General features: G+C 31.1%; 1 protein-coding gene across 1 annotated transcript in view; it reads left to right on the top strand.

Annotated features, from left to right (window-relative positions):
• Positions 1 to 11911, top strand: part of FAM227B (family with sequence similarity 227 member B) — a 142081-nt gene that overhangs the window by 12421 nt on the left and 117749 nt on the right. The window contains exons 4-6 of the mRNA XM_023527838.1: positions 2661 to 2762; positions 6083 to 6209; positions 8884 to 9021. Of these exons, the coding sequence (XP_023383606.1) occupies positions 2661 to 2762; positions 6083 to 6209; positions 8884 to 9021 (367 nt within the window). The remainder of the gene's footprint in view (positions 1 to 2660; positions 2763 to 6082; positions 6210 to 8883; positions 9022 to 11911) is intronic.

Below are 11911 nucleotides of genomic sequence, written 5' to 3'. Positions count from 1 at the left end.
CATATATAGAAGCCAGTGAACTATATAAATAACATGACCTCTTAGATCCCTAAATCCATCAAATAATGTGGTGGGACACCCACACATTTTTACCAGCATTGTGTGGAAATAGAGCCACTCCTTGAACATTTTAGTTTAGTTAGGTATGCTCCTATTTCAAGGTGTGCTACATTTTCAAATGAATACGAAACACATGAATTCTATGTACTTTGTAGCCCACTTAATGAAAAATAAATAATAATGATTTTACAACTGGAATATAATAAAACCATAAGCCACTTATACAATTTAATTACCAATAGTATAATATGAAAAATATATAATCATACTCTAGAATAGAGCATGTTTCAGCATGCTAACTCTAAAACTTATTTCAATAATTGTTATATGATTAATATAAAAGCAAATTTTCTTTCTTTATTGTCTATGATTTACTGATAGCTTGATCTAGTAGAAAAACTGATGTACTTGAACACAGAATACTAAAATTTAGATCTTGTTTTCCCAGTATTTAGTGTGAAACTTTGGACTAATCAAAACAAACAAACAAATGAACAAAAAAAACCTCTCTGATCTTCTCCTACCTCATCTCTAAAAAATAAAACAAAGATAGAAAATAACATATACTCTGCTTTTTTCCAAGTGTTGTTTTCCAAGGGTTATTGTGTGTATTAAAAATGACATGAATAAGAAGACACCTAGTAAAATGCTATATAAATGTAATATGGGATTGAGATTCAGTATAATAGAGTTAAAACAAGTTTATCCAGTTAGTAAATGATGTGAACTTGAATAGTTATTTACTTCTCTAAGTCATTGATAACATTTTTAAAATTGCTTACCTTAGAAATTTAATGGGGGTGTTAAATGAGAAAATGCATGTAAAGTTGCTTGTTTGCATGGAACTGGGAATATAGTAAGTGTTCAATGAATACATCTATTTTATCATTATTGTTATTATTGTAATAGAACACAATGTTCTTTTCAAACTCTTCCAAAACCTGAAGAGGAGTGAACATTTTCTAGCTCATTTGATGAGGCAAGCATTACCCAGACACCAAAGCTTACTACAGGAAACAAAAATCTATAGAGAAATATCCTCTATGATTAATATTGATGCAAAAATCCTCAACAAAATACTAGCAAACCAAATTTAGCAGCGTGTTGAAAAGATTATACTCTCTGACCAGTGGGATTTATTCCTGGAATGCGAGTATGATTTAACATATGTTAAATAGGTTGATCTAATAAATATGTCAGTAACCTGAATACCCAACAGCTGCAGGATACATTTTCTTTTCAAGCATTTACAAAAATGACCATACCATTTTGCTACTGCGTCTCCTATGGAGATATATATGATGTGGACACTAGGTTGTTTTGTATTACTCAAAGACATATTCTGGAACTTTCTTTTTGGGTAAATTTTTTTTCTTCAGACCTGTTAAGTATAGATTGTGCAACTGAAGCATGCTAACTTTTTGACAAGTAAAAAAAAAGAAAAAAAATATATAAATTCTCATTTAATTCACACACAACCTTATATCTTAGAACCACTGCCTATTAAACAAGTGATCAAGAACTGCTAACTATTAACATTATCATTATTATTTTTTGCTATTATTTCCTCCCATAAACTTTTTACACAAGTGTAAGAGCTGTATTGGGAGTGAGAAGACCTAGTCTGGCTCTCAGTTACTTAACTATATAACCTTGAATAATCCTCTTAATCTTTCTGAGTACCAGTGCGATCACTAGAATAGAGGGACTGAATGTAGGTAATATCTAACTTCCATTTTAGGTCTAAGATCCTATGCATTTATAAATCTCAGCTCATTTGGCTTGATAATTTCATAGAAGGCTACCACTAAATTTGGTAATTTTTGGTGTTTCTTATCAAAATTTATTAATGCCAATGTGCTTCTACAATTGACATTATATATGAATTTAGCTCTTTAATTCATCTTTATTGCTTAATTCATGATTTTGACTAATTCATCTCTTTTTTGCTTAATAGAGCAATAATTCAGGGTGCTACCTTAGGACTTTACTGTAATATTGTCATTATTCTCTATAGATTTCTTCTCGCAACATGTATTGCTTTCAGTTTAGCTATCATGTCACAATTTTATTAGTTCTGTCTATGGCTGTTTCATCCCAGTAATTCCTTTAATTTCGTACTGAGTTACTGATAATGAAAGAATTAGAATGGTTATAGAACAACAGAAGGTAACTAAGTCATTGACTGCCTTCTGCATGCCAAATACTATGCAAGAACCTTCATTAATTCATCAAACATTTTTGTGTTTTCTATGTGCCAGGCACTGCGCTGAGAGCTTGAATTACAGTCAGACAAAACATGATCCTTGTTCTTATTTAATTTAATTATATCCCTGTTCTATCTTAAGATATGTATATATTATCAACATTTAGCATATGAGGAAACTAGGACTCAATTAACTTGTACAGGGTAATGCAGCTAATGAAATAACAGAGCCAACATTCAAATTCAGGTCTGCCTGATGCCAAAACCCATACTCATTTCACTGTAACAACTGATCTGCTCTGTAAGAATAGACAAAATTACTGACATTATGGAAACAAATTTTAATTTTAAATTGTAATATTAATGATAATTCCATACGTTTTTTATTTTTAAGCCTGACAAACAAAATCAAGATTCCTTGTTTGATAGAATTTCAGAAAGTTATGTGACACTTTTCATGAGCATACCTCTAAGTCGAAAAGATGCATTCTTTCAGGTAAAGATAGAAATTAACTGGTTATGCTAATTATTTTTAGAGCTGTTGAAATAGAAAAGTATTTATTTTATTTAAACACAGATGAGAACATATTTTGTTACTTCAAAAGCAAAATGTCCTGAAATAAAGCAAGTATTGATAATATTTTCAAAGTTATGCCCCCCATTCTAGACTACTATATTCCTTCACTAAAAATCTTACAGAATATCCTTAGTGTAGGTATTTTGTTTGCATATTAATAATTTGAAAAATATTGACTCATTCTCTGTATATCTTTTTTTTATATTTATCTCAAAAATTATTTATAAATTTTCTTTATACTGTATCTTTTGATATAAGAAGACTTGAAAAGTTTATGTTATGCCTAAGGCCTATCTAAGTGCCTATTATAGTAAAGAATAATGGACAAATTTGTGAATCAAATGTTTGTTTTACTTTTGTGTTGTTATATTAACTAATGAATAAGGCTGACTAAAATAATTTGTGTTCTTAAATAATATGAAATGAAGATGTGTAGAAATGTCATTGGACATTTTTCAATTTAAACATCTAGTATTTCAAAGCAGAATCCACATTCAAATACTTAATTATGTTGCGTCTTTAAATCAGAAATATGTAAGTATTTTGGAGTCAGTAGAGGTTTCCATGGATAAAACAAACCTAAAATAAAAATAAACATCCTTCACAACAAAAACATAAGCAAACCTAAATTGCCAAATATTTATGTTCCACCTTGAACTATCTTACTCACAAACATATACATACCTGTTGTAGAAGGAAGTCAGTAGTGAATTGGAAATGAGATTTGGCTTTGTGTCCAGAATCTGCTAATTACCTGGGGGATCATGTCAAGACATTCAGTCTCTCAGTTCCACAGCTGATTGTATATCAGATGAAGAGGTTGATCAGATTTATCATTCATAAATTGTTTTGTAGAACAATAATATTTTCAAAGATAGACTAGAGTTTTCTCAGCTAATATTAATTTTTTTCCTTATTTACAGAAAAAAAAATTAGTTAATGGTTAGGATTTTTGGTAATTAAATTGCCCAGAGATGAAAAAAAACATCTGTTTCTCCTATCTATAATCTTTTACTCGGTCTATCTTTTGTGGTAAGTGTGTCTAGCCTACCTGCATGGTTTAAGGAAATGAAGCATGCTTTCACTTTAACATGGGGCTCTTAACGATAAGTATCCCATTTCATGTGGAATACTGGCACCATTACATTTCCCCCATCCCCCAATTTCTAGTCCTACATTTATGGTCCATATATTCTCTCCTGGAATGGATGTGCCTTTTGATAGATGTTGTATTTATGACTTTTCTCAAATCATGACTCGATTTGAGAAAAATCATAATATTTTCTGTGTCCCTATTTTCAGTGGCTTTTTCTAAAAAGAAATTACAAGTTGTTTAATCAAAATTCAATCTTCTTTTGAGAACAAACAAGCTATACACCTTAGTGATTTGACCCTTTGACCTGTGTTCAGTCTTCTTTTAATGTTCCCTCTCCTTGTTTATATGTTTGAGAACCAGGCCACCTCCCTACAGGTCTATCCCCTACAGAGCTATTTAAGTGGAAGTGAAGCCTCATCACTCATTGACCAATTTTCATTATTTTTAATTCATTCAAATAGGTGAGGGTTTTGTTACTATTGGCACATCGGATTTATCTCACTTAAATATTTAGTATGGCTTTTACTTCCCTCTCTTCCAATATCATACAACAATATTCCTTTAAAATTTTCCCAACGCAGTTTGACACTTGATCTCTTTTTTTCCTATCATCTCCTGAAGGTGAGGTATTCAGAGAAAATTTTTAGAAGTTCCCCTCATTCATCTTTTTCAACATTTTACTTTTAATCATTAGTATGATTTTATGTACCACAAATAAAATGTGTGATTGTTTCTGGTCATCAAATAATCATGGTTCATTCAATAAAATTAAATACATCAATATATTAAAGCAGTCTCTCACTCTTCCCCTGCCCCAAAAGAAAGAAAATCACAGAGCTCTTCTAAGAATACTATCAATAACCAGCAAATTAGAGCACCACTGGACGAGGTGACTGTGTTACTTTCCTATCGCTGCTATTACAAATTATCACAAATTTAGCAGCTTAAAACAACAGAAATCAATCGTCTTACAGTTAGATTGGCCAGAAAGTCCAAAATGAGTCTTATGGGGCTAAAATCAAGGTATCAACAAAGCTAGTTCCTTTAGGAGCTCCCAGGGGAGAATCCATTCCTTGCCTCTTCTAGCTTCTGATGGCTGCCAACATTCCTTGGCTTCTAGTCACATCACTCCAATCTCTGCTTCTGCCATCGCATTTCCTTCTCCTCTTCTATAATAAAGTTTTCTTCAGCACTCCTCTTATAAGAACACTTTCTATTACATTTAAGGCCCACTGGATAATTCGAGATAGTCTCCCTATTTCAAGATCCTTAACTTAGTGATATCTGCAAATCTCTTGTGCTAAGTTTACAGGTTCCAGGAATTAGGACAATAACCATTAAAGGGCCTTTTTGATCCTAAAATTTACATTATTAAGGGTAAATGTGTGATTGTAAATACTTATCTGAATGCAAAGTACCAAAATAGTTAATAAATATTTTTAATCTTTAATATAAAAATATGGTATCATTCTATGTTTAGTCACTCCCTGAGAAGAATTTAGCAGTCTAGGGATTTTACTAATAGAATACTGGTAGAACAATATACTTGTTGATACATTATCATGATTTTAATATGTAAATAATACAATAGTTATTACAATATATTAACTCACATAAACAGGCTTCAATTATTTAAAAATATGCTTTATATTCTCACCATGAAAAAAATGATAATTATGTGACATAATAGAGGTGTTAACTAAGGCTACAATGGTAACCACATTGCAGTATATAAATGTATCAAATCAACTCACTGAACACATTAAAATTACACAGTTATGTGTCAATTATATTTACATATACTTTTTATTATAATGACCTGTATACATCACTTTATAAAACAGGATAACAATAGTAAGATCAAATAAAATAAATACATAATATCAAACTTTATCTTAATCGTTAACTTCATCTTTTATCCAAATTAATTTTTTTCCCCAAATGATAACAAATAGCCAAACCGACTAGTATTTTCAACTCTTCTTTATATTCCTCAATTAGAGATATAAAGAGATAATAAATGGCCTAAAGAAAGCTATAACAAAAAAGGGACATGTATATTTTACAAACTTAATAATTTGTTTGGTAGTTGAGATACATTATATGAAATATGAAATTATTCTAATATGACTATTTTTGGCAGATGTATCCTGATTGTTTGGCACAAGCTATCTATGCAACATTCCAGGAAGCATTTCCAGAATCCAGTAATCTCTTTAATGATGAATTTAAAGAAGATCTAGGGAATAATATTTTTCTTTGGTTGTCAGGTATGATTGTCGTTTAAATATTGAGCATCATTTTGGTACCTAAAATTTTTGGATTTCATTTGCTCCAGTCAAAAAATTAGTAGTTCTTTGGCTTATAAAACATGCCATATTGATTCCTATGTTTTATTTATTTTTTCTGAAACTTTTATCATACTAAAATTAATCAGTTTATGAACTTTAGAAGCCAAATAATTTTATAGGCAGTGAAATGATTGCCAAAATTGAATTGACACAAATAAAGTCATACCATATACATTTTATGGAAGATAAATATTTTAAGTTGCTTTTAGAACACTACTGACATAACTAATAATATCGAGTGAATTCTAGAGCTAGTTGAGTTTCTAGTAGAACACATAATCAGTTAAAGGAACTTTTTTTTGTATCATGAGGTGATCGTAGGTGGGAGTGATAGAACTGAAAGACTAAAGGGAAATAAGATTCTATCCTACTTAGTTAGAGATTTAGTTACTTAGGTTTAAATCAAATATATATTTGCATATTCCTGGAATGATCTTCCAAGATTTTTTTTCTAAGACTATAATGCTATTATGAACTACACAAAGCTATTGACAGTTTTCAAGTAGTGCTCCTTATAAATCTTTTGGTCTAAATTTTCACTGATTTTTGAAACTTTTGTGTCGGTTCTTACTAACCAAACCATTTCTGTAAGAAAGTGTTTCATTTTGTTTTGTTTTGTTTTGTTATTAGATTTACTGAGATGACATTGGTTAATAAAATTATATAGGTTTCAAGTGTACAATTCAATAATATATCATATGTGTATTGTATCGTGTGTGTTCACCACCCAAAGTCAAATCTCCTTTCATCACCATCTATTTGATCCCCCTTTACCCTTACCACCTCTCACCTTCCCCCTGATAACCAGTAAACTGTCACCTGGGTCTATGAGTTTTTGTTTGTCTTGTTCGTTTGTTGCTTTCAATTTTATATCCCACATATAAGTGAAATCATATGGTTCTCAACTTCCTCTGTTTGACTTATTTTGCTTAGCATGATAATGTCAAGATTTACGCATGATGTTGCAAATGGCAGTGTTTCATCTTTTCTTATGGCTGAGTAATATTCCATTGTATATATATACTCCATCTTCTTTATCCAATCATCTATCGATGGATACTTTGGTTATTTTTCATATTTTAAGGAGGGGGAAATACCAGACTTCTGTATATTGGTTTTGTATTCTACAACTTTACTGTACTGGGTTCCTATATTAAGCATCATTTCATTAGCAAATAGTGACAGTTTTGCTTCTTTCCAATTTGTATGCCTTTTATCTCTTTTTCTTGCCTAATTGCTCTAGCTAGGACTTCCAATACTATAGTAAATAAAAGTGGTAATAGTGGGCATCCTTGTCTTGCTCCTGATATTAGAAGAAAAGCTTTCAACTTTTCATCATTTTGTGTTTGTCATATGTGGTCTTTATTATGTTGAGGTACATTCCCTCTATACGCACTTTGTTGAAAGTTTTTATCATAAATTAATGGGTGTTGAATTTTATCAAATGTTTTCTCTGCATCTATGAAGATGATTATATGATTTTTATTCTTCATTTGGTTAATGTGATGTATCACATTGATTTACAGGTGTTGAACCATCCTTGCATCCCTGGAATAAATCCACTTGATCATGGTATATGATTCTTTTAATGTATTCTTAAATTTGGATTGCTAATATTTTGTTGAGAATTTTTGCATCTATGTTTATCAAAGATATTGGCCTATAATTTTCTAATTTTTCATGATTTAGTCTTAGAAGATTGCATGTTTCTAGGTATTTATTTCTTCTAAGTTTATGTATAATTGTGTATAATTGTTCATAGTATTTTCTTATGATCCTTTGTATTTCTATGGTATCAGTTGTAACTTCTTTTTCATTTCTGATTTTATTTATTTGAGCCCTCTCACTTTCTTCTTGCTTAGTGTAGCTAGAAGTTTATCTATTTTGCTTACCTTTTCAAAGAACCAGCTCTTAGTTTAATCATTCTTTTCTATTGTTCTTTTTTTTTTTCATTTATTTCTGCTCTGATCATTATTATTTCTTCCTTCTACTACCGTTGAGTTTTGTAAAGTTAGATGGTATTTTAACAGCCAGAAGCTATGGCATATTTTCTTCCCAGTACTAGAACTTTGGGCTGAGGAGACTGATGTAGGCTGGGACCACTTGCTCCTCCAGGAGGGACTTCCACAGCTAAGATATCTCTCCTGAATCTCACCTGCCACACGTGAGTGTCGGACCAGCCCCATTCCACATCTTTGCTCCTCCTATCAGTCTCAAAGGGACTTCTTCTGTATGACATTATTATAGGACTTTTGTTCAGCTAGACTTCAGGTGATTCTCAATGATGATTGTTTGGTAGTTTAGTTGTAATTTCATTGTGGTCATCGGGGGAGAAGAACACAGTGTTTACCTAAGCCATTTTGATCCAAAGCTACGTGAACACCAAGTTTTAGCTCTTTTCTAATTCACTGTTTTATATAATAAGATTAACTTTTCTGTATAGAAGTTCCCGTATTGAAACTTGAGAATGACAATTCTTACAAGACTGTTCTAAGAATGAAATCTACAATACTGGTAAAAATGTTTTGATGAATTAAAAAGATATTTTCAAAATCCTAATTTATTTGGTTAAGTGTAAATTTTCTTTTAACAGGTTTAAGACCTCAAAAAGGCTTTTGGACCCATTGGAAACTGAAAGAACTCTCCACTACAACCATACATGGTACCAAAAAAGCACCTTTAAAATCTATACAGGGCAGGATTGCAAGAAGTCAAGAACGTATAATAAATAGTAAGTAAATTTATTTTAAACTGCAGAATGAAAGATAGCCTAACTCAAGTGTGCTACGTTATTTATTTGTCAGAATTTTCTAATGGTTTATTATTAGACCTTTGGTGAGGGTCTTAACATTTGGTTAGTAGATTGGCATTACAGTAGTTTGGATATTGCTTCACTTTTAGTTTTTCATTGTAAAAGTGATATGTGCTTAAATCCTTTTCCCATTTTGCCTACTATTATATTCTTATATTGATTTTTAGTATCTTTTCATATATTCTTACTTTTTAACTATCTTGCTAACTGGTTAATAATGTTTTACCAATAGATAAGTCAAATTTCTTTTTTTTAGTAAATTTAAATGATGTTTTCTTTGGTTCCAGTTTTGAGGCATGTTTGTCAGGACTTTCTTACCTAATATTATGAAAATGTCTACCTGTTTTCACTCCACATAATTATTTGGGAATTCATTCATTCTAGATTGTTGGCATGTATTAACAGTTTGTTCCCTTGAATTGTTGAATAGTAGTCCATAGTAAAAATATATCACAATTTGTTTACTCATTCACCTGTTGGTGAATATTTGCAGTGTTTCCAGTTTTTAGTTGTTATAAATAAAACTGCTGTGAACATTCATATATGAGATTTTGGACATAAGATTTCACTTCTCTTTGGTAAACATCTACTAGTGGAATGGCTGGGTAGTATGGTAGGTGTATGTATAGCATTTTAAGAAATTGCCCAACTTTTATCTGAAATTTTGTCTCATTTTAGTAATAAGTATAAGGTTTCTTCTCTTTTCTAATAGAGTTAGCATAAAATTGGTATTTATTCTTTTTTACATGTTTGGTAGAATTCAAATTGGTACAGCCACTATGGAAAACAGTTCCTCAAAAAATTAAGAATAGAGTTAACATATGACCCAGCAATCACATCTCTAGGTATTTACCCCCCAATTTTAAAACATTTATCTATAAAGATATATGCACCTTTATGTTCATAGCAGCATTATTCAAAGTGGCCAAGACATGGAAACAACCAAAATGTTCTTTGATAGATGATTGGATAAAGAAGCTGTGGCACATATATACAATGGAATATTACTTGGCCGTAAGAAAAGAGGAAATACTACCATTTGCAAGAACATGGATGGATCTTAAGATTATCATGCTAAGTGAAATAAGTCATAAAAAGTTGAGAACCATATGATTTCACTTATATGTGGGATGTAAATCTGAAAGCAGCAAACAGTAATACAAACAGATTCATGGACATGGACAACAGTTTAGTGATTACAGAGGGAAGGGGAAGGTGGGGAGGTAGATCAGGGTGTAAGGGGTCAAATATATGGTGACAAAAGGAAATTTAACTTTGGGTGGTGAACACACAATGCAATACAAGGATGATGTATTATAGAATTGTTTACTTGAAACCTATATAATTTTATTAATCAATAAATTTAATAAAATAATAAAACTTTAAAAAATGAGAAATAAATTATAAAAATTATATATGGATTTTTGAAAAATGTGACAGACCAATGGATTTTAATGTAACAGAGTACACAAAGTACAGTGATATGGTTTCAGGTTCCACATGCTACCCACTATTAAGAAACAACAACTTCTGCGGTTTTTATGTAATATCAGAGAATATTCACATATGGGGAGTCAAGATTCAATAGGGACAAAGTTTCAGTTTGGGAAGGTGAGAAAGTTCTTGAGATGGATGGTGGCAATGGTTACACAATCATGCAAATATCTTTAATGCTGCTAAACTGTACACTTAAAAATGGTTAAAATGGTCAGTTTTATGCTATGTATATTTCACCATGATTGACAAGTATCATGAAACAGCACATACTTTATAAAAACAAATCAAACAAACAAATGAACAAAAGAATATTCACAATTATATGAAAAGGCTATTAAAATATTCCTTTTCCAACTACTTATCTGTTTGGTACTGGATTTTCGTTATGTACTTCAATATATAAATATATGTATACTTCGAAAAATATCACAACAAAAAAAATGCAGAAGTAGATATTGGAATCCAGCTGTCTTCTACTAAGTCAGATGTTAAAGAGATTTTTAAAATGTGTAACAATGTTACTCCTTAAAATTTTTCTTGAAAATAGTTCTTTTTCAAAAAGAAATAACAAGAAATGAATTTATTACTGTTATTTTTAAAGAACTAATAAATAAATATTTAAGATTTCTCAGTTTTAACTTCTAATATAAGAAATACTGATAGTTTTTTGGCATCTCCAGTTATTCTTAAGAGTATCAAGGAGCCCTGAGAATGAAAAGTTTGAGGACCACTGCCCTATAGAACAATGCTGTGAGTGAGCCTGGCCCATGGCATCTGAGAGCTATCACACCCAGCTTATAGTTTTACAGTTTCTGTGTTGCTTATCCTCAAGCTGGATTCAGTTGTCACTGTGGAGAATCCCCTAAACATAAGACTCAGATAATTTATTTACTCAGGACATAAGTATGTGTTGATTTGGAGACTTTTCTACAGTTTCTTATGTTTTCTCAGGTCTGATGTATTTAACTTGCACGTAAAAGACCTGAATGTCTTTGAGTATGTCATATGACCCCTCTGAGCTTTATTTTTCTCCCTGAAAAAAAATGAAGTGATTAGAATAGATTATTTCTATATTCCCTCTTTCTTACATTTTGTTATTCTATAACTTCTATCCATAGGTGCTGAATAATATTCCAAAGTGGTTGTTGACTATTGGGGTAGAATTAGCAATAGAGACTTATAGCTTGGATTTATCATTTTAGAGCTCTTCCCCCTATATAGTTTCTCTCTGTCTCTCTCTGTCTCTGTCTCTGTCTTTCTCTCTCTGTCTCTCCCTCTCTGTCTGTCTTTTTCTGTGTGTGTGTGTGTGTGT

Source organism: Pteropus vampyrus, unplaced genomic scaffold (assembly GCF_000151845.1).
Source record: "Pteropus vampyrus isolate Shadow unplaced genomic scaffold, Pvam_2.0 Scaffold19, whole genome shotgun sequence".
In the NCBI taxonomy this organism is placed as follows: domain Eukaryota; kingdom Metazoa; phylum Chordata; class Mammalia; order Chiroptera; family Pteropodidae; genus Pteropus; species Pteropus vampyrus.
The sequence above is the reverse complement of the archived record's forward strand: the minus strand, read 5'-3'. Positions and strand labels throughout refer to the sequence as shown.